Genomic DNA, 24,171 nt, shown 5'->3' with positions numbered 1-24,171 from the left:
TGTGAAGTTGTTATAACAATGCTGTAAAGGGAAAATTTTTCCACTTGAAACGTTCGAAATAAGCATTATCACACAAAAGAAATATATGTGATGCGATCATTGTAATTGAAAAAAACATTCTCATCTTCTCTGGTATAACAACAACTTGCACGATGCTGTATGGTAATGAATGGGTTAATCTATTTTGGACTAAGAAGTTCACTGTTACTAAATTCTCAAATTCATAGAGAATTCTAGGGGATGATTTGACTATTTAAAAAAAAAATAGGACTAGCATATCTACACATTAACAGCTGAAATCTAGGAGATAACACTGACGAATCTTAGGCAAGTCACCACTGACCTGGTGAAGGGTGTTGCCATATATAGCTAGTTGGGGCTTTTTTACAGCACAGGCAAGTGTAGCCTCATGCTTATTAACCCTGAATGGAACTGACTGTAACAAGGTGTTTTATCATGGCTCATCTGCCCCACCTTGACCAGATGCTCCTGTAGGGAACTGAACCCAGGACCTCTCGCACCAAAGACCTAAAACCAGTTTGGCACACTGCTCCCTTTGAGCATATTTTTTGACAAATCATGTACAGAATCAACTGTCATTTTGATCTTAAAATGAATAAAAATTGTAAGGTTGTTAAAGGAACCCGAAAACATTGTTTCAGTAGTTAAGGAGCAACCACAGAAACATGCTCTACACATTGGGCATTAAAGATGAACTATGGGTAGTTCAGTCAGTTCAGTGTGTTTAATACTGTGCTATTTTTAACTACACTGTCATATAAATGTGAAGTATTATGTATTTAACATCGATTTGATGTTATTTATAATAAACTATTTTGTATAATATTGTACATAAAGTATGTTTTTTGAATTTGCCATTATGGTGCTCTTATTATTGTAACTTAATATAGATATGTATACTATTTCTATGTCAGGCAGTGTGGTTATCTCAATGAGGTAGAACCAAAGAGTACCAACTCTGCCATGTTTGCATGTTACTCATTGAAGGAAAAATAGTGTACCTTAGGGATAATTTTGCTATGACAACCGGCAAACGTTGATTCAAGGGAGCACACCACTAAATAATTGCCCCATTGAAATATGTGTAAAAACGTCTGTTTTCTTTGCTTGTTTTGTGGCCTTTCCGGCACTTTTTGAGATATTTTATGATAACCAGTTGATTGCAAATCAATGAAAATTTAACATGTTTCAATGTATGGGTAGTCTTCCACCTCGTTTTCCCGGTAGGAGCCAATAAACAGCGCCCTCACTGCTTTTGACATGCTCTCTGCAGACTGTAAACCTGTTTCTGCCCACATTTTAATTTGTGGACCTATTTTCTCAATTATTATAAAATTGCAACTCTTTTCAAATTCAAATTCATGCATAGGCCTTACACTTTTATTTAAGCTATAATTCGCTACTCTCTCTGATTATTTGTCCAAAGAACAGTCCATAATACCTCAAATTTTTTTTTGTATTTTACTGAAACTCAGTAGGGTTGCACAAATGGGGCATTGATTTAGTGGTGTGCACTCTTCAATGTGTGTGGTTGCTTGCATGTAATACGTTGTGTCAATCACTCTCGCTAAGAACTGCATACGCGAACTTGTGTAACACTCAAGCTTAACAACTCCTATTATCATACCATGATAAACAGATTTTAAACAGTTCTTCTTCTTCCAGTTGTAGTGAAGGCTTCTTGAAAAGAAGATTACTCACTGCAGAGTGGTGGGTGCGCAGACATATGACGCAGACAAGAGATCACAGGTGCAAAATATGTACAGTGAAGTGCTGATTAAAAATTTGATGCTGTCTGCTATCTAGATGGAGCCGTCCCTCAATGCCGTCTTGAAGGCATCGAGTGTTGGGAAGGCTGCTGGATCCTTCTTTAAGGAATTCCAATCCCTACTTGTGCGTGGGAAGAAGGAAGAGAGGAACACTTGCGAGCTGCAGTATGGAGTCCAGATACGGGAGTCATGACCTCTGGTATTAGATGTTGCTTCAGTGATGTAGTCTTTCCAACTGATGTCAACCAGATCAGAGTGAATCCTGTAGAGCATGGTTAGCCGGCTTTGGCGACGTCTACTTTGTAGAGAAGGCCACTGGAGCTCACTCAGCAGGGGGGTAACACTTGATCTGTGGTCATAGGTGTTGGTGACGTATCTGGCACCGTTTCGCTGGACTTGTTCCACTTTCTTGATGTTTCTTTGAGTGTGTGGGTCCCATATTGCAGCTGCATACTCAGCAGTGGGTCTTACATAAGTTGTGTACGTAGCCTCCTTAATCCTGCGACTGCTATGATAAAAGTTGCGTTGGAGGAAAGCACGGGTGGAATTTGCTTTTTTGGTTCTCTCAACAAATATTTTGACTTACTTGATATTTCATCCCGCATCCATGGGATTTCATCAGAAAGTGAGGTGGAGCGGTTAACACCTAGTCATGTGACCCACGGGGTAACCCGGGGTCACATGACGTGATGATCGGCTTGTAGACGCTGGGTAGCACGTGTCTACTATATAGCCGCCTTGGACCCCAATCTCAACCAGGACAAAGGGAGACACATGCTACCCAGCGTCTACAAGCCGATCATCACGTCATGTGACCCCGGGTTACCACATGGGTCACATGAATAGGTGTTTACCGCTCCACCTCACTTTCTAATGAAATCCCATGGATGTGGGATGAAATATCAAGTAAGTCAAAATATTTGTTGAGAGAACTGTTTAAAATCTCTGTTTATCATGGATATACCTCAACAGTTTAACTTCCACATATTATCATACCATTTTAGGCTTTAGCTGATTAATACAGAAGGTACACTATTTGCTCTCCATGAGCGAAAAACCAATATGGGGGATTTACCAAATCAGAATATTCAGTCCCAGAACGAAATATTCACTTTCTGGCATGATCATGTTCTGTACCTGAACTGGTTTGTTTCTAATTGTTGATGGCAAACTGGACAAACGAAGAACATGCAAACACTTTACAACTTTTTAATCCTGTATTCATGCAGCGTGAATCATTCTGTTCAGGACAATCCTTCTGATACATGAGTGTTTGGATAACAGGAACAGTTTTGACAGGTCTTTTGTCTACCTTTCTGTTTGTAAACAGACAAGGATGACAATAATTGTCATCCTCACCAAATAGGAAAGTAACAGGGGTTGTACACCCACCATACCATTACACACGGGTCAATTTTGAGTTGGTACTCTTTGGGTGTAATCTCTTTTAAGGTTATGTGTATAGCGGGGATTTCTTTCAGGGGTGACCTGATTTTAGGCAAAGTGGACTTTGCCACAGGCAAGAGGCTCATGTTAAGGAATTTAAGTCAGGTTAGGGGACAAACCAAAAGATTGATGAAGTCCTGAGGGAGGAGGTTAAGAATGTAGATTACCTTTTTCCTATTGCTAAGACATTACCTTAATCTACCACAGAGGGAGTGTCAAATGGGGTTACCTGAATGGTTTGATTTTCTTCAGACCCTTGAACTGCTATCAGTCTCATTGTCATGTGTATAAGAAAGGGTTCTGAAGTTGTTAGTTTTCCCGAATACTTTTGAAAATAAATCAAACTGTTTTTTGATTACATTTTGTAGCAGACTGTGTCCTTTGTGAGAGTTGAAAAACTACAACTTTTTTTTTACGTAATGAGCCATTGTGGCCTAATGCAACAATGTGCAACCCATTGTAAATTGGACCAGGTGTATAAAGCAAATTAGGGTACCAATAACTTTTTCAATGTTTTCAAAAACTTGTGGAAGCCTCCTTCCTGCACAACTCTCGCAAAAGTTGTCAACAACTCAAAATGTGTTGAAATTTGTCAACAGAATTAATATGCCAATGAAAACACTGCCATTGGAAAGATTAATGATATTTCTGTACTTTTATGTCATTGGATTATGTAATAAATAGCAATAAACCATAAAGACCAAATTGTTGTCAATTGTTTTTGTTTGTTTGTTTCTTTATATTTTCAGATAATCATGTGCCCAGTCAATTAACACATAGTTTACCAAAACTTAGCTTTACTCTCAGAAATTTCAGTACCCAAAGCCTGCACTTTTTAAAACATGGGCCAACACCACAGTGTAACATAGCAAATTGGCCCAGTAAACAAAAATTTACGTGATTTTAAACTTCGTGTAAAATGAAAACTTTTCACCAACTTTAATAGTGCACACAAAAATTTGGCATGTGTAAAAGGGGTCAAGGATTTTTTGGAGTCTGAGATGGGCTGGGTCAAGCAAGTGCACATCATTTGGTCCCCGGCCCAGGCTCATAATTATTGCACAGCCCTTATACTCTCGTCCTGACTTTAGGTCAACTTGATTTAAGTGCTGTCAAGCAGGGGTCGCATTCTTGTGCGCCCAGGACCCCTTTTTGTTTTGGACCCTTAAATTAAGTTGAAACTGACAAATGGGAGCAATCAAAACTTCATGGACCCCTTTATTTTACAATGCATGGACGCTTTTAATCATGTAATTCATTGCCGAGTTGCTCATAATTTTTTTCGTCTTTGTCGACACAAAAAAAGAACCAATTATTCCAAAATTTATAGACCATTCAAAAATCATGAAAATAATCGGTCATTACAATGACAACGCAATAACATCAGCCTTGACAAGTTACCACATATTCCTGGTTGCGCATGTGGACCACTTAGCTTCTCACTGGACCCCATAAATTTGGGTTTTGCAGGGCTTAAAGGGTCTGGAAAAAATCAACTGGACCCTTAACATTTTTGAGCTCGCGCTACCCCTGCTGTCTGTCAAGCCTTTGAAATCGCAGTAACGTGGCAACAAACCGCCCTTGTAAAGAATGCTTGTAATGCTCTGCGCACTTGATTTTACAAATACTTTGATTTTACATGCACGATTTGATACTGCGACCACCAAAATAGATCCCAATGTCACGACCGAACTCGACGAGGTGACCGCCCCGGGGCCCATTGTGGCCTGTACACCATCCGCGATAATGAAAACGCATAAAAAGGGTACGGTAGTGTTTCGTGGGTAGGCACAATACGCGCATAACGCGTTTAGGGTGTCCCCCCCCCCCCCCTCCCCACTCAAAGTTTATTATAGGGTTTACAGCTGCAGCTGAATACTTTTTTTTCTTTTATGTTTTCCTTTTTTTCTGTCGGCATGCTTGTGTCTTGTGCTGCCTGGGCTTAATTAGTATCGCAATAGCGCCCTCTACGGATGACATAATCTCTCCGTCGCCATTTTGGAACTACCGGCGAATGTAACGTGAAGTTTGGGCCGGATTTCTTTCTTTCTCGACAAACAATGCTTTCTTCGGTATCAAAAATAGGAGCTTTTGCTCCATTCGCTAGTGCAACCTGTCAAAATGTAGCCACCCAGTTAAGACCGGCTGTTTATGTGGCCCAGTCGGTTATCAACGAAAAGCTTCCCGAACGATCGGAGAAGCTCACATCCCAGTCAATGTCGACGGCAATGCTTCCGAAAGGGTTGACAAAAGTCACGTCAGGAATTCACAGTAAGTTACCATTGCCATAATTAATGATTTCTTTTTTTGATCAGGCAACAGATTATGTAGTTACCATATAATGCAATACGTCATGATTAGAAACAGAGGGAGCGACTGACATGACTGAAAAACATGAATGTCTTTTCATTTGATTTTCTGAAATTGTACAAAAAAAAATGTGTCTGGTCATGCTGGTCAAGAAAATTATGGCGATCTTTTCTTTTAGACCACCCGAGCTATAGACTTGTCTGGGTTGTCGTGAGTCAATTGACTGCAGATGGGACTGAGGAGTTGGAAGTGAGAGTGAGAACTATAGTGGGAATTCCATTTGAATGAACGCAGCTTTCAATAGCGTGATTTAATTTTTGCGTACACTGCTGCGATGTACGCCAGCGCTTATGACTGTGCGTGAGTAACGCTGAAGCGAATCTAACCATGCCAACACACTCATGATTGGTTAGCATTGTATCCAAGGTCGTATACGCTCGCGTTGTAGTTTGAAATACGCGATATACGATCGCGGTTGGATCGAGTACAGCAGTTGAAAGCTGCGTTCATTCAATTGGAATTCTTACTATAAGTCTAGTATCACCCGATAATGATTGAGGGCCAATCGTTCCATGAATGATGTCAATTTTTAAAACAAAGTCATGAAGTGTGAGAGACGAAACTGCTATGTTGATGACCATGCAGCATCGGCATGTCGGGTGTTAATTCCTGACCTGTTCATACATTTGTGCTATATAACACCATTAATGGTGCGCGTGATTGGTCGAGAGCGTGACGATTTCGGTATAGAAAAAACGCAGGAAAATTGCGTTTTTTAAGAATCTTGCCACTTATTTTTTGTTATTATTTGATGAAAAACAATCACTGAATGTTTGGGAATGTATTCGCTTGGTCGGGCTGACGTCACAAAGGGGAAATAGCCTTGTAAAACCAGTGTGCGCATGTGTAGTTTCCCTTTCTCGAGCTGGTTGCTATGCGCGCACTTAAGTGCGAAGGGGACAATGTTCCCGGATGTCCGACCCAGTGAATGAACAGGGTTCATTCATAGAATTGAGGGCATGATCATTGTTTATGCCCTCAATTCTATGAATGAACCCCTTATTACCCCTGGCGGCCCCTGGCAGTTAACTTGAGCATGTGACATGTTACATGTAGTTGAGTGCCGGCTAATAAGCCCAATCGCCATTCTAACTTCCTGTTTTTGAGAGCAGTTTTGGGACACTTTGACCTCTGACATATCGGGAAAATTTACGTAATTATTATTAATTTTCTTATTATTGTCACAATTTTGATCATTAAAAATACCAAATAATTAATTTATAAAACACTAATATTTTTTATATTTGTTTTAAATATTGTAAAACATTTTGGATTATATTTTGTACGTACAAAAACTCAATATTTCTTAATTTTCTGAAAGGACAAAGGACAAAGTGTCCCAAAACTGCAAAAACTGTCCTACAAATGCATTTCAAACTTCCAATGCCGATTGGGCTAATTCTAATACTCCTATCACTGACTGTTGGAACGAATTTGGTTTTTAAAATGAAAAAAAAAAAGCTTTGCTAATCATATTTTTTTCCTTAGAGGCCCTGAAGTTAACTAAAGGCACCTTTTGCTTTATCTTGTAGTTAATGTTGGTACCGGTACATTGTAGCTTTGCAAAGATTGAGCATCATGAAGTTGTTCATCTTTAAAATAGACCCCCCCCCCCAGAAATTTTCCCAAAAATGTCAATGTGATGTTAGTTACTTACACCCTACATCTAGGCTCTTCCAGAATACTGGACGCATTTTTAACTTTTTCTTAAATAGTTCCAGTTACATGTATACCGTACATGTAGTTAGAGATATTGTCCAAAACTGTGAGGTTATGTTTCAATATTAATATTCGAAATTTAAATTTTTCAGACCAATGCTAACTCTAAACCGATCACGATCAACCTCCAATAGTTGTTTAAAAATAATGCCAAAATTAAAAAAAACATCCAAAAACCAAAACGGCTTTGTCATACGGTACTGATAGTGATAATTTAAATCGATGTTGACCTTCATGTTCAGTGTCCGATTTACAAATTTTTTCCTACCTGCACTGGTGCATGTAGCCCAAAATTTCTACATGCACAGCAAAAAGTGTGCATGCACCAAAATTAAAGCAAACATAAAATCACATTGAATCACGATCATTGTCAGTTAAGCTTGTAATAATATTCCCGGCTCCACTGTCATTGTCATTTTTATGCCGATCACTCGCCGATTTCTTAGCCAAAACACTGGATGCTGTGGCTTCATCTGTTCTAGAACTAGTCGCCGACAAGGTGCACGATTTCCAGAATGATGCAAGTGTTTTTTGAGCTATTTCCTTTTTTGCTGGACATTATTATGATTATTTTCCGTACGTAAACAAATATTTCCCACGCTTTAAATTCTGGTTCTTTTTTTTTCAATGAAATGAAAATGACAGCTTCTACATGTGCGAGGGTATCGGGAATTGGTGGATGACGTCACATTACGCTCGCCCCTCTAAGGGAAGTCATAGTCTCGGACCAGACTGTATGTGGCTATCTCGAATGTTCGTTAGGATCGACAAGTATCAGACCGACGCAAACTGGCTGTGTAGGAGACTAGGGAAGTCAATGAAAAAAAAAGTGACAGTTCTCACGTGATAGGGGTATCGGGAATTGTCAATTGCGCGATTTGCGCCAGCCCTTCTAATGAAGTCAGGATATTGCGCTAAAAATAGATTGGGTTTTTCCAAATCGGACTGACTGTTTGTTTACTTTTGTATATTGCCTTGTCATATCGCTAGCGCTAAAATCGCGTACATGCACGCGTGCAGGCAGGTAGTGAAAAGCTGCATGCACAGAGGAATGTTACATGCACTGGTGCAGGTATGCAGGTGGTAAATCGAACACTGTTCATGTTAAAAAAAGCCACAACAACTAATGTACATTTGAACAGAGAAACTATGTCGTAAAGAAAAAGGAGATGTAACGATATCCAAATGACTGGTATGCAAAACCATCAATGAGCAGATTTGGCGGTTGACCCCAGGGCTGTCAACTCTCACGCATTGGCCGTGAGTCTCACGCATTGGGTCACTTTCTCACGGTATCACGCCAAGGTAGTATAATCTCATGCCTAGGTAGTAAATCTCGCGCATAAAACGGTCAAATGAGTAAAATCTCACGCATTGTAAAAATAATGTGTTGCCCCCCCCCCCCCAACTTTTTTTATTCTCGAGTGCCATGGCTCAAATAATCATGGGTCAAAATGAACATTGTAGTCGGCAAATAATAATTCCGTCCCGGTACGCCTATGTTCAACAGTGTCTCACGCCAAGCAATTCCAAAAAGTTGACAGCCTTGGTTGACCCTCTATATTAAATCACTCGATCACACAAAGATATCAGGTCCGTGTTATCCACGCAGCACCCATGGCCATTGGCCATGTCTTTTATTGACTGAATCATGCACTGAATGTTCTAATTTTCATTCTAGACTAAATGGTCTACAATGTATACAAACATTGGTTCACCTGAAGTTCAGTAGTGATGTAGGTGTGCATTTCGCTAGCTGCAGTATCAAATCCCGCACATAAAGTTAATCTCACAGAGCGTGCACGCATACAAGGGCGGTTTGTTGGCACGCTTGCAGCGCAACTGCGAAAAGGCATTGACATCACTGCCAAACTTGAGGTGAACCAAAGGATTTTTTCAAAATAAATTTATGTCGAAAAGTCGAAATAAATTTATTATGATGTCAACACATGTGTCGACACAACCCATACCTATGTAACTGGATGCCATTTGGACTTACAAATGCACCAACCACCTTCCAGCGACTTACGGAGCGCTGCATGGGTGACCTCAGTTGTGATGACTAGGAGTAATGGTTATCAAAACTGGTAAGACTAAGTACAGAATGCTAGTGATTTTTAAAAGCATTTTGAAAATGTATTTGGTGCAGTTCTGGTATTGAATTTTTTGTGAACAATTACTTAAATATTTATAAATTACCTTCATAACAACCAATTGTTCGCATTAATGATCTATTTCAATGATCACGTTAAGTGGTCTTGTCTAAGACTACATGTAAGAACATAATGCTAGTGATTTTTAAAAGCATTTTGAAATAATAGTGTAGGCCTATCAATAGGGAGCTGCAGTGTATTTGGTGCAGTTCCGTTATTGAATATTTTGTGAACAATTACTTAAATATTTAAATCACCTTCATAACAACTTAAAACATTGTTATCTAAATGTTTACATTCATATATCTTTTTCTTCAGTATTGATTTTTTTAAGTCACTAAATAACACTTTGTCAGATTGTTTATTCTTGTCTTTTTGACCAATGCTATCGTAAGAATATCATAAGAATAAATACCCCTGTTTGGAAAACAATGCATAAGAATTAAATATTCTAAGCTATATTCTTAAGAATTCTGCTCCAACACCCCCTCCATATAATATACCATTGCTTATAGTAACTGCAATTATAAGCTGAGCTTTAAATTCCTTTTTATTTGAAACCAATCCTCTTGCTTTCCATGCAGTAGATATGCTTTACATTTCATAATCTTTCTTTGTTTATTATGCTGATAATGTTACAATATTGTTTTTTAGAAGAAAATTTTTCCAAACGGTTATTTATTTCAGCACATCACATCAAAGCACCCATTGGGCGCCCATTCCTTTTTTAAGGAATTTTTATTGAATTTATTTCATCTTCATCCAACATAGACTCACACCCAGTCTGTCTTTTTCTGTTCTACAGGTACAGGTCAGGTTCGGTTTGCCCACACGGATTTACAAGTACCCGACTTCTCCAATTACAGAAAGGACAGCACAGCTAACCCATACCAAACAGCCGAGCCTTCTGCTCCTAATCGCAAGTCCTTTTCCTATCTGTTTGCTGGCGGTGGCGCTGTTGTAGCAGCATATACGGCTAAAGTGTTGGTGCAAGAATTTGTTGGCTCGATGAATGCTTCAGCTGATGTCTTAGCTCTCGCCAAGATTGAGGTCAATCTCAATGAAATCCCAGAGGTAATTTTAAAGCAAGAATTCTGAATTCTAAATGTAATGTAAGGGAGGACAGTTTTTATGGTCTACTGAGCTCAGCAATGCTTTGCTGTCTTCGATAGCGCATTGTATCGGAGAGGTACCTGGCTTTTATCAAAGCCCAAACCCATTAAAGCCTGTAGCAAACTCTTTTAGGCTCCGCTCAATTGACAACTCTGCTCGATACAACGCATTGACCAAAATATCGATCGAATCAATTTTACGACCATGCTTGAATTAACAACCCCTTGAAACCTAATTACACCACTTTATGTAAACATAAACTTACACACATTATTTACTTTCTATTGACCACAGACAGGACCCGAGACATGCGTATTTAATGACCACTTGAGTAGTTGATGAGTGGGTCGTTATGTACTTACTGAACACAAAGGAAATTGATTTTGGTTTTACCATCGATTGTGTTTATAATCCTGCTGCTCTGCTGAACGCTCCGATAGATATCAGCAAACTCGCCATCTTGATACAGGCATTGAGCAAAAATTGGGGGTATTCGGTTTCCCTCAGAATGCGCTCGAGACATTCGTTGTCATGCAAGCGCGACATGTATGATGGGCACATTTTAGAGACGCACTTGATGCGACCTGCATGTGAGTACCAAGAAGATTTATATGAGACGCAGAATTCTTTTCGTTCGTTTCCGCGCAGCGTCGGCAAGGACCCGAGTACCCCCAATTTTCTCCCCATAGCTGATGGCGTGATTGTACGTGGCGGTATAGGGAGTCCCAGTTCTCCTTCTCTAATTCTGTGAACACAACTCATACTCACAACACAAGACCTGGCAAGATCACTCGACAATAAGTCCCAGGTAGACATGATAATAATGGATTTCTCCAAAGCCTTTGACATTGTCCCACACAACAGACTCATTTCCAAACTACAGACATGTACATACGGCATACGTAACACAACACTGGCCTGGATCAGTAGCTTTCTTAAGCATCGTACCCAGAGAGTTGTTGGTGGCAGCAAAAAATCGGCCTGGTCAAACGTTCTTTCTGGCGTCCCTCAGGGTATGATCCTGGGACCGCTGCTGTTCCTGGCCAACATCAACGATCTCTCTAACAAAATAAATTCATCTGTGCGCCTGTTCTCCGCTGACTGTGTCATCTATTTTTTGACATTTTATCAACTACTAGTAGTCATTCTTACTTAGGTGTTTGTATTACTAATAACCTCAACTGGATATTCAGGAAACGTGTGCAAATGCTAACCGTACTCTGGGTTTCATAAAACGTAACTTGTATTTATGCAATCAGACTACAAAACTCCTGGCATATAGTCCGTCCATTGGCAGAGAAAGGAGGACGGCAGTGTCTTAGCAAGAAATCAGAAACCACGCCTCTTCAGTGTGGAGCCCCTACACCAGCACAAATATCAACCAGCTGGAATATGTTCAAAGAAGAGCTGCATGATTTATAGTCGGCGATTACACAAACAGAGAGCCTGGATGTTTCATGCAAATGCTAAAAGACCTCTCCCTCGAGGAGCTGTCATCAAGAATCAGGTGTCTATGCATTTTCCAGCAAACTAGCCAAGATTCCTATCCCTGCACATTGGAAATCTCCTTCAGCCTGTCCAGTGTCTGTCATGGCACAGGCATGGCACCAACACCCAAATGTCTATTCCATATTATCAACTCGCAAATCAGGCCTTGAAATAAGCCAGAATTTCTGAGGGCCATTTGGGCCCTTAATCTGAAATGTTTGAGGGCCCTCAAAAATTTTTGTGGGCCTGAATTTGGGCCATTAGTTTTAACCTATGAACCCCTCAAAGAAGTGAGAAAATGGTAAATTTCTTGCGGGCCATTTGGGCCCGCCTGATGTATCTTTTACGGGCCCTCACTGATTTAAGGGGGCCGAGGGCCCTTGAGCCCTCCTTATTTTGAGGCCTGCCGCAAATACTGCTGTACAAATAGATACCAAAGACGAAAACTGACTGGAATTCATGACCAGAACCCATCACAAATATCTCAAAACCAGAAGCCTTCAAAGCGGTGCTACAGGACCAATACGGAGTACGGAATCACAAGAAAGCAAGCAAGGCCAAACAAAAATAAAATGATGTTTCCGGTAACATGCTCTGAAAAAATTGGGACGGAAGGAAGGAAAAAAATTTTATTTTATAAAAAAATTTTATTTGCACATATACTGAAATTTCGACCGAATTTAACACTTGAAGGCTAGCCAACAGAAAAACAGTATGACTCAGGGTCTCAATTGCAAAAGCTCTTCTCATACTTCACAAGTGTGCCGTACTGTCCAATAGGCCTATCATTTAGCTACCCTCTGTCATTCACTGTTCTTGTGAAAATAATATTTTGAAATGACCATAATCAGGGGTAGAAAAAGTAAGGAGTCCAAATGGACCCTCTTATCTTAAATCCAAAAAATTAGGGGTCCATAACCAAACTTTTGGGATCCAAAAATAGTCCAATATATTAACTTGTAACCAGTTGATGACTTGAATGTGAAATCCAAGTGTAAATCAAACCAATTTTTTAAGTTTACCTGACTTGAGGATCAAATCGCGACAGAGGTTTCATGCCAATACAACATTTTACTAATTTGACCTCAGGTCACCCCTGATGACCCCCAAATGACCTTACCAAAATATGACTCTAAATGGTGACTGTATCCACCAAGTTTTATGCCCATATGACAGTTTTTACTAATTTGACCTCTGGTGACCCCAAAATGACCTTCAAAAAATTTGGCTCTAAATGTTGACTGTATTAACCAAGTTTCAAGTCCATATGACAGTTTTAACTAATTTGACCTCAGATGACCTCTGTTGACCCCAAATGACCTTCAAAAAAGTTGGCTCTAAATGTTGACTCTACTAACCAAGTTTCATGTCCATATGACTGTTTTAACTTATTTGACCTCAGATGACCTCTGATGACCCCGAAATGACCTTCAAAAAATTTGGCTCTAAATGTTGACTGTATTAACTAAGTTTCATGCCCATATGACAGTTTTACTTATTTGACCTCAGATGACCTCTGGTGACCCCAAATGATCTTCAAAAATTTGGGTCTAAATGTTGACTGTACTAACCAAGTTTCATGTCCATATGACAGTTTTAACTAACTTGACCTCAAATGACCTCTGGTGACCCAAAATGACCTTCAAAAAATTTGGCTCTAAATGTTGACTGTACTAACCAAGTTCCATGCCCATATGTCAGTTTTTACTAATTTGACCTTTGGTGACCCCGAAATTACCCTCCACAAATTTGGCTCTAAATGTTGAATCTACACCTATCATTTCATGCCCATATGATAGTTTTTACTAATTTGACCTCAGATGACCCCTGGATGACCTTGACCCATTAGCCAATACAAACTTGTTTTGTCTCGGGTCAAGATACACCCACCAAGTTTTGGCCAAATAATAATTGCCCTTGTAAAACAAACTGGGATATCCCCATTCCCCATACCCCCAATTAACATGTGCTTAATATCTGTATCATCCAAGCATCCTCATCTCCAATGCAACGTTCACTATTTATCACTATGGAATTATATTTACATGTTGAAAAATGTAGGCCTAGGGTTGAGTTTCTTGACGGGGATGCAGGCATGGGCGAGCGGCGTGAAAAAATAAATGTTGGTTAATCCTGAAATCTGCCAGGTTAGTTATTTTAATTTTTGTTATTTCGGTGCTAACAAAATGCACAACTTCCTCAACGTTTATAAATTGAAATATTTGGACAATGAACAGTCTTTTATTCATACTTGATAGGGGTTTATCGTTGAGTGTCTAGGACAAGGAAGATTACACAATTTTTCGCCTACATCATTTTTAGCATTTTAACTTTTTATTTAATACTTGCTCTTTTTTAATACGAGCTTTATGGGAATTAGTTTTACTATACCGTTTTTATTAAATTTTTTGCGGGTTTTATGCTACTATTTGGTTGGTTTTGTGCGGATGTTTGGTGCTTTAATTTTTTCACAGACAAAATAGGCCTAGTTCAGTGGTTTTCAATAGTTGTAGGCCTACTTAATATTACGAGTCCTGCTGCACGCTGTTTTCATAAAATAAAAAAAGTTGTGCATTGGCCTATATCGCGATAAATATTATCTATCAATTCAACTGTATTTCTTTAATCATTGAATGGCAGAAAGTCGGGGGAAAAATAAAATATATGTGATTTCCAACAACTTCATGTCAGAATTTCGACACGACGACTCTTGAAAAATTTTATTTTTCCAAAAGTGGCATAAAATTTTTTTTTGCGGAACCAAAAAAGAGGGACGGGCGGGTTACCGGAAACCGAATTTTATTTTTAGTAGGCCCAAGCAAGACCAATAGAGCAAAACTATATGCGCAAAAACTACCCTGACCGTTTGACTCCAGCCAGGATTGTTGGCCAGTACAACTACCAAGTACATGTACGCGGAACTCAGCGCGAGTGCAATTTTACAATATTTATGCACACCTTGTATTTTTCTAACAGCTTTTCTAATTGGCTATGTGAGAGTGTATAAATAGTTATCAAAATATCATGTACATTTTGATCAGTACTCTATAATCCATATTTTTTTTTTCTCCCAGGGCAAGAACCTTGTAATGAAATGGAGGGGAAAGCCATTGTTTGTCAGGCACCGAACTCAAGAAGAAATTGATGCAGAATTGGCAGTAGATGTAGCTTCACTCCGAGATCCGCAACACGACACAGAGAGAGCACAGAAACCCGACTGGCTGGTTCTGATCGGTGTCTGTACACATCTGGGTTGTGTACCAATAGCAAATTCTGGGGACTATGGTGGCTATTATTGCCCATGTCACGGGTCACATTACGATGCATCTGGTAGAATCCGCAAAGGGCCGGCTCCTCTCAATCTAGAAGTACCTGAGCATTCATTTGTTTCTGAAGATCTACTTATTGTTGGATAATATAGGATTTTGTTCTAAATATACCAGAAATCTTAGGTTTATAAACCAAAATATATGGTATATCATAAACTAATCTGTTGATGGAACATACAATACAGAATGAGTTTTAATGTTTATATTTTCATGTAATTAATTTCTGTAAATTATGCATAATTTACAGGAAAGTTTATGACATATCATATATTCTGGTGTGTGTTTTATCAAAAAAAAGTATTACAATATCTGTAACATGTCCAGATTTAAATCTTGCACTTCTTTCCCAAGCCAAAGTGGCGTGTATTTTAAGATTCATCATTATTCCGGGCAAAAAGAAATTACACCAAATAAACTGACCATTTAGTTTTCCCTCTCCTTTAAAACTTATGGTTCATTTTGGGTAACAGAGGTCAATATCCTTTTACCATGATTGTGGAAAGGCTCGTACCATCGGCTGTATCACATCTATAGTTATAGTAACATATTTGCAATAGCTGCTTTCATTGATTTTTATCATCATTGTTGTATTTTATATAATGTTATTTAATATTTCACGATACTTTCTTTTATGAATGCACATGGGACTGTAATATTGTGATAACACTTTAACAGTAATTTATAACATTTATTTTTACAGTGTATCTCATCACAATATTAGATGACAATAAAAAAGGTCACACAAGGCAGCCATTGCAAATATGTCAGTATGTGATTCATGATTAACCCATTCATCAACCCATCCACATCTCCTTTCAGAAGGGTATAATTAAGTGGACAACTATTGCATCGCAAATACATACTACTTGGAGCACAAAAGGTTATCTAATAGGGTTAATCAAATTATGGAAGTGCTAGACTTCCATAATCAAAGGCAGATAACCTTATTGTGCTCCAAGTAGCTTTAGCCGTTAACCTTTTTGTGCTGTAAGCAGTCATGATAATCCTAATAATTATTTTACACTCCAAAAACTGCTATGTAACATCCAAATTCAAATTGTGAAGCATTTAGTTTAATAACAATATCGTCGTTGGGCAGGAAAAACCTCCTATGTGCTTGTGGCCCCTGAACATGTTTAAAGCAAAACCTCCTATGTAATCTGTTGGTAGTTTTGCTTTAAACATGTTCAGGGCCACAAGCACATAGGAGGTTTTTCCTGCCCAATGACCATGATGACGATATGTATGTGATACCAACTAAATTATGCCCAGTCCATCAAAAGGGTTTCTCTGATAGTGTTCCACTGAGCGTTCCAATTCAGATGTTCAAAATACAGAAATAGTGGGAGAAATACGAGAATGTTCTACATGTAAGTCGCCGTTTGGCAGGAAAAACCTATGTGTCATTGGCCCCTGAACATGTTTAAAGCAAAACTTCTTATGTAATCTTTTGGCAGTTTTGTTTTAAACATGTTCAGGGGCCATAATCACATAGAAGGTTTTTCCTGTCCAATGACGAAGTGGAGTTGTATTTTAATGTCACTTACAATGTTCTTGCATTCACCCGGACCCGATGAACTGTAATGGCTTATCTGATGATTATTTTTGTGTTAGTTTATTGGAAATCTTTGACAAAGTGTCAAATTTAGTCCAACATTGAAAGTGTGAAGTTTAACAATCAATTATTGGATAACTATTGACGCTTTCTGTGTAGATTGCAGTGATTAGGAGCAAACAATCAAGTTTGTATTGAAATTTGGAAAATAATGCAGCTTTTGAATTTTGTAACCATTGTGGAATGTAGTTGGGGTGTACATGTATTATAATGCTGGACTAGCTCTGAAACCTGCGGTAAGATGCATGACATTGACATTCTATACTATATTCACAAAGGGGCATATTATTCTACAAGATTTTGACATTTACGTTATATCTCATCTCAAACACTCTATACACTATCTTCCAGAACTGGGGGAAACATCAATTAAAGTTTAACAGCTTTCTATTTCTGTCAAATATGAGAGCTGTAATTACATGTAAGATCACACGATGTTGAAGTAAAACTAGTTTTTGGACAAGTCAATGCAATGACCTGGTTCTGAAGGTAGTGTATACGATTTTCTTCAGTTTAAATAGTAATGCATTCAAAAATTCATTGATAAAGCAGGTATTCAACCTGTATGTATGCATGGAAAATATGTAATTTATGATTAAACTGTTGGTTAGATTGTCAGAAGAGTGTGTCTATTGTATTTGATTTTAGTGAGTGGTTTTATCATAGGAGAATTTTTGTGGAAAAAGTACCTCACTGACCCACAAAATTGATCAATTAGCATGATTGAGTTGTTAGCAGTTGCAGTTCTGGTGGTCAGTAGCACCGCCAGGAGGGTCATGGGGGCCAAATTTCTCCCAGTCAGAACTCTTTCCCACTCAGTTGCCCCCAGTAAAAACCCAACAAAATTACGAAAATTTCCACTTTTTGCATCAATTTTGAGCAAAATTATTTGTCCCTCCCCCCCCCCCAAAAAAAATAATTCCTGGCACCTGGTGGGTTGTAAAATTATTATGCCAAAACAATTTACTAAGAATCCAATTTGCCACTGGTGCAAGAATTCTTTGATGACCCTGCCAGAAGTTAGCCCAGTTTGTTGGAAACAATGCCATGGCCTAAAAGAGCAATTAAGCTATAGTCAGCCAGTGGCCTAGCGTGAGTCGTTAAATTTTAAATGGTGCTACACCACTACAGTACAGTCAGCACAATGAATAAGGTTGCAGTTAATTGCATTAATCATGACCTTATAGCCAAAGTGAGGGTTGATTTTGAAAAGCAAGGTGACCATAATGACTGCAAGAATGTGAGATATAAGTGATGGCAAATAATGCAGAAATAACGATGTTGTGAAACTCAAACTGATGGAAGGTACTAATTCGAAAGTGGCAATTTTTGTCAAAGTTTACCATAGCAAGCCCCATTGTTGTCATGTGCGCTCATGACCTACATGATGTGTATAAAGCAATTAAGGTTGCAACTTTTGATTCTGTATCTTTTCATCGGTTTTAGTTTCATAACTTATTGCTGTCAATGATAATCTCAAATTTAAGAACACATCCTTGCGGTCATTATGACCCTCTTCAAAATCTGTAAATATTGAAATTTAGGTCAACATTCATTTGGAACTATTATAATGCTATCACTATTTCTGTCTGTATGTGTATACTATCAATTTGGTTCAAGTTTCGTCGTAAAATATATGTCATTTCATAATTGTAAGGGAAGTCAGACTTGGTCTACTGTAACAGCAATGATCATTGGAAGGGGCTTATAATACCCCCAAAGGATGTCTAGGTCAAAGGTCATTTAGGGGGCATTTTAAATACTATAGCTGTGATTGTTCTCAAATTTGGTGGATAAGTATAACCCCAAAAAGAAAGGGGCATGTTAAAAGCAAAGTAGAGGTCATTTGAGGTCAAAATTCTTGTAGGGATCAAATTTCAAAATTGCTCCGATTATGCTCGATCGTGAACAATAAATTCAGGAGAGACTTCAGCCGCATAACATTGTTATATTTTGGGATGGTTTGTAGCTGTTCGTCCAGCCCAAAAAGGTTGACTCATTTTTGGCAGCCACCTTAAATACGAACCACATAATTCTGGTTTTTCCAGCCAGGATGGCGCTCAAGAAGCTAAAAGTGTGTGTGTGTGGGGGGGTGTAGGATCAAAAAATTTCTCAAAAATTGTTTTAATATTAAAGAATTGGAGGTGTTACACCCCAAAAAAAACACCCACCACCTCGAGCGGTGGCACTGCTGGCGACCAAAAAGGTATAGTTACATAGTTTTCCTAAATTTTCCGCCCTTTGTTCATTAATAATTCTTCTTGGCGCCCCTTCTGCCACACCCTTTTTTCTTTAATAATTCTTCTTGTCACCCCTCCATCTTCCACCTCCCCTACTTTTTGGCTGCCCCATGCTTTTTACCCCGGGGCTTGTGCCCCAAAGCCCCCCAAAAAAAAAAAAATGTGCATGCACTAGCTTAATGACAAGAGTAAAATTGTGTTGCAAGAATCCTTGGAATTGGATTCTCACAAGATGGAACAAAATTGTACCCCGGGGGTACTCAATTTTGGTTTTGGTCGGGGTGGTACCACTGAGAATTTGAAAGTGGACCCATCAATATACCAATTTTGAGAGAAATTTGGACCCATCAATATAGTACCAAAAGTCACTGAAATTTTTGGCCAAATTTACCCCCAAATTATCGTAGTTTTTACAAATTTTCCCAAAAATGTTGGCTAGAGTGAGGCAAAATTGGGCTATTTTCCAAACAAATTGAGAAAATGTTTACCAAATACTGGCTTAGAAAAAGGGGTCATTGATATACCAAAAGGCCGAAAGTGCACCCATATTTGGGGCACATCCTCATATGGTCATTCGTACTGACACCCCCACCCAGGGTCTTAGCTAGAAATTGAGGATTGCCCGTCATTTGAATAAAATTGCCCGTCCTAATTTGACCTTTAAAACATTTACCAGACGTCTATAGCCCATTGGGGGTTCAATGAGTTCAAATATGTGCTGATATGGCCTTGTTCTACAAATTGGGTCTACTAAAAAGGTCAATTAGCTTCTCAAGACATACAATTTATAATATGGCATCATAGCATCTGTCAAAGGCATTAATTTTGCCCGTCCCAGGAGCAAACTCCCCGTCTAAAATGACGGCCAGACGGGTGGCTAGCTAAGACCCTGCCCCCACCCCTCCCCGGCCCTGTACAGGAAGTCCTTTTCAAGTGCACTCACATTAATATCTATTAAAAATCTCACTGTCAAAGCCAGGTATTTAAAAAGCTACTTCTGAATTAATTACTGTAGCAGGTTGTTAAAACCAGCTTTCGCACTTTTGAATATCTTCTTCTTCCCACATTAAAACTGTATAGACTCATACCCAGTCTGTCTTTTTCTTTTCTACAGGTACAAGTCAAGTTCGGTTTGCCCACACGGATTACCAAGTACCCGACTTCTCCCATTACAGAAAGGACAGCACAGCTAACCCATACCAGACAGCCGAGCCTTCTGCTCCAGGTCGCAAGTCCTTTTCCTATCTGTTTGCTGGAGGTGGCGCTGTTATAGCAGCTTATGGGGCTAAAGTGATGGTGCAAGAATTCATTGTCTCAATGAATGCTTCAGCCGATGTCTTAGCTCTGGCCAAGATTGAGGTCAATCTCGGTGATATCCCAGAGGTAAGAGATGTCATGACAGTGGGGTCGCCAGGGGGCAAAGTGGGGGGGAATATAAATAGAGAGTGTATAAATAGTTACTAAAATATCCTGTACATTTGATCAGTACTCTATATGGAGGGAATTCAATTTTTGATCAATTCTCTCTAGGTAGTGAAACGTAATGAAGAAAAAGCAGAAATTGAAATCTGTCAGAAAAATGAAAAAATCGGAGATCTCACAGTCACAGGCCTGTTTTAAGAATGTATAAATAGTTGATCAGTTCTGTATATATGATTTTCTAATCCATATTTTTGTTTTTCTTCCAGGGCAAGAACCTTGTAATGAAATGGAGGGGAAAGCCATTGTTTGTCAGGCACCGAACTCAAGAAGAAATTGACACAGAATTGGCAGTAGATGTAGCTTCACTTCGAGATCCACAGCATGACACAGACAGAGCAACGAAACCCGACTGGCTGGTTCTCATCGGTGTGTGCACACATCTGGGTTGTGTACCGATAGCAAATGCTGGGGACTATGGTGGCTATTATTGCCCATGTCACGGGTCACATTATGATGCATCGGGTAGAATCCGCAAAGGGCCAGCTCCTCTCAATCTAGAAGTACCTGAGCATTCATTTGTTTCTGAAGAACTACTTATTGTTGGATAATATAGGATTTTATTCTAAATATACAAGAAATCTTAGGTTTATAAACCAAAATGTATGGTATATCATAAACTAATTTGTTGTGGGAACATACGATTACAGAATGAGTTTTAATGTTTATATTTCATGTAATTAATTTCTGTAAATTGTGCATAATTTACAGGCGAGTTTATGAAATATCATATATTCTGGTGTGTGTTTTATCAGAAAAAAGTATTATCTGTAACATGTCACTCCTGATTTAAATTTAGCACTTCTTCCGCAAGCCAAAGTGGCGTGTATTTTTAAGATTTATCATTATTCCTGGCAAAAAGAAATTTATACACCAAATAAACTTACCATTCAGTTTTCCCTCTCCATTTAAACTTATGGTTCATTTTGGGTAACAGAGGTCAGTGTCGTTGTGGAAAGGTTCATACCATCGGCTGTATCACATAGTGACATATGTGATGCGATCAAGCAAAATCAGCCGGAACTCGGAAATATTCAATTTTCGGTTTCTTATATGATGGCAAGAAGCATTTACAAAGCTGTATTTTGCAGAAAACCCATTGAAATTGAACAACCAGCTCCAAAGATATGAGCAATTAAAGAGTTTCCAAAACAAAAGGAAATATTTCCTTTGTTTGGTAAGGTCTCATTTTCTATATTCCCGACTGATTTTGCTTGATCGCATCATATATTTGCAATAGCTTTCAGTGATTTTTATTATCATTGTTGTATTTTATATATTGTTAGTATTTCACCATACTTTCTTTTATGAATGCACATGGGGTTGTAATATTGTGATAACACTTCAACAGTAATTTATAACATTTATTATTACAGTGTATCTCATCACAATATTAGATGACAATGAAAAAAGGTCACACAAGGCAGCCATTGCAAATATGTCAGCATGTGATTCATGATCAACCCATTCATCAACCCATCCATGTCTCCTTTCAGAAGGGTATAATTAAGTGGACAAGTATTGCATTGCAAATACATACTACTTGGAGCACGAAAAGGTTAACTAATAGGGTTAATCAAAGGCGGATAACCTTTTTGAGCTCCAAGTAGCTTTGCTTTGGCTGTTAACCTTTTTGTGCTCTACGCAGTCATGATAATCCTAATAATTATTTTACACTCCTAAAGCTGCTATGTAACAGCCAGATTGTGAAGTATGTAGTTAATAACAATATGTAACATTTCGCTATGTGATACCAACATTTTGAATAACTGTTTCTCTAGTAGTGTTCAACTGAGCGTTCCAACTCAGATGTTCAGATATACAGAAATAGTGGGAGAAATACAAGAATGTTGTACATGAAAGTCGTCGTTTGGCAGGAAAAACCTCCTATGTGTCTTTGGCCCCTGAACATGTTTAAAGTAAAACCTCTTATGTAACCTTTTGGCAGTTTTGTTTTAAACATGTTCAGGGGCCATGATCACATAGGAGGTTTTTCCTGCCCAACGACGAAATGGAGTTGTATTTCACTCTCACTTACAATGTTCTTGCATTCATACGATGAACTGTAAGGCTCGTCTGACAATTATTTTTGTGTTAGTTATGTCTAACTGGAAACTTTGACCAAGTTTCAAATTGAGTCCCATCAATTATTGGGTAACATTGACACTTTCTGTGTAGATTGCAGTGATTAGGAGCAATCAAGTGTGTATTAAAATTTGGAAAATAATGCAGCTTTTGAATTTTGTGACCATTGTTGAATAAATTGTAGTTGGGGTGTACATGTATTATAATGCTGGACTACATGTAGGTAAGATACATGACATCCTATACTATATTCACAAATGGGCATATTATTCTACAAGATTTTGACATTTATGTTATACATATCTCAAAGATGCTATACACTATCTTCCAGAACTGGGGGAAACATCAATTAAAGTTTAACAGCTTTCTATTTCTGTCAAAAACACGATGTTGAAGAAGTAAAACCAGTTTTTGGACAGGTCAATTGATAGCAATCACCTGGTTCTGAAGGTAGCGGATGTGTTTTTCTTCAGTTTAAATAGTAATGCATTCAAAATTTCATGAATAAATCAGGTATTCAAGTGTTAACCTGCATGCACGGAAAATATGGAATTTATGATTAAACTGTTGGTTTGATTGTCAAAAGATTGTGTCTATTGTAGTTGATTTTAGTGAGGGGTTTTGTCATAGGAGAATTTTGGTGGAAAAAGTACCTCACTGACCCACAAAATTGATCAATTAGCACGATTAAGCTCAGTGTTCTGGTGGTCAGTGTTGTTGCCAGGTGATACCACCCCCGTTCGCCCAGTAAAAGCCCAAAATTACGAAATTTCCACTTTTTGCTGTAATTTGCTTTGCTACCCCACATTCCCCCAAAAAATATTCCTGTTGCCACCACTGCTAGTGATTTGCAAAAATATTTTGCCAAAACAATTTGCCACTGGTGCAAGAAACCTTTGACCTGCCAGAAGTTAGCCCAGTTTATTGGAAACAATGCCATGGCCTAGAAAAGCAATTCAGCTGTAGTGAAGCAGTGGCCTATAATAGTCTGTACACCTTTCTCGCGTCAGTAATTTAGACATTGTTTTTTATCAAACCTCTAAATGTTATGATGAGAAGTTTATAAAAGTATACATTTTCAGAAAGGAAATGATGCAAGGAATCCAACTAGCATAACAGATTCCTGCAAAAATTAATAGTTTTTGAGAAAATCTCACAATTTGATTTACTTTACCGACTCGAGGAAGGTTCTGGTTCTGGTTCTGGTTCAGGTACTGCTAACCACCCCCTTGCGGGAGCCAAACTAGCAGGACGGTGCACCGCTTGGTTACTTGTTGTTGACGTAATGCTGAGTTACTGCTGCCTTGAACTTGTCTTTGTCCTCAATTGAGGTGATGTGATCGG

General features: G+C 38.6%; 1 protein-coding gene across 2 annotated transcripts; it reads left to right on the top strand.

Moving 5' to 3' along the window:
* The first annotated feature begins 5,204 nt into the window (after window positions 1-5,204).
* LOC140136071 (cytochrome b-c1 complex subunit Rieske, mitochondrial-like) lies at window positions 5,205-23,329 on the top strand. Of its 2 annotated transcripts, none has more exons than XM_072157776.1 (3): window positions 5,205-5,507; window positions 10,284-10,552; window positions 15,154-16,590. In XM_072157776.1, exons 1-3 carry the CDS (start codon window positions 5,297-5,299, stop codon window positions 15,493-15,495), a joined length of 822 nt encoding a protein of 273 aa, XP_072013877.1. In that variant the 5' UTR covers window positions 5,205-5,296; the 3' UTR covers window positions 15,496-16,590. The 2 variants fall into 2 exon arrangements, with proteins under 2 accessions (XP_072013877.1, XP_072013878.1); XM_072157777.1 differs by lacking the exons at window positions 10,284-10,552; window positions 15,154-16,590 and adding exons at window positions 20,378-20,646; window positions 20,952-23,329 and having other exon boundaries at window positions 5,207-5,507.
* Window positions 23,330-24,171: the final 842 nt, after the last annotated feature.

Source organism: Amphiura filiformis, chromosome 16, assembly GCF_039555335.1.
Source record: "Amphiura filiformis chromosome 16, Afil_fr2py, whole genome shotgun sequence".
NCBI lineage: Eukaryota > Metazoa > Echinodermata > Ophiuroidea > Amphilepidida > Amphiuridae > Amphiura > Amphiura filiformis.
This window is presented reverse-complemented; position numbering and strand designations above follow the sequence as displayed.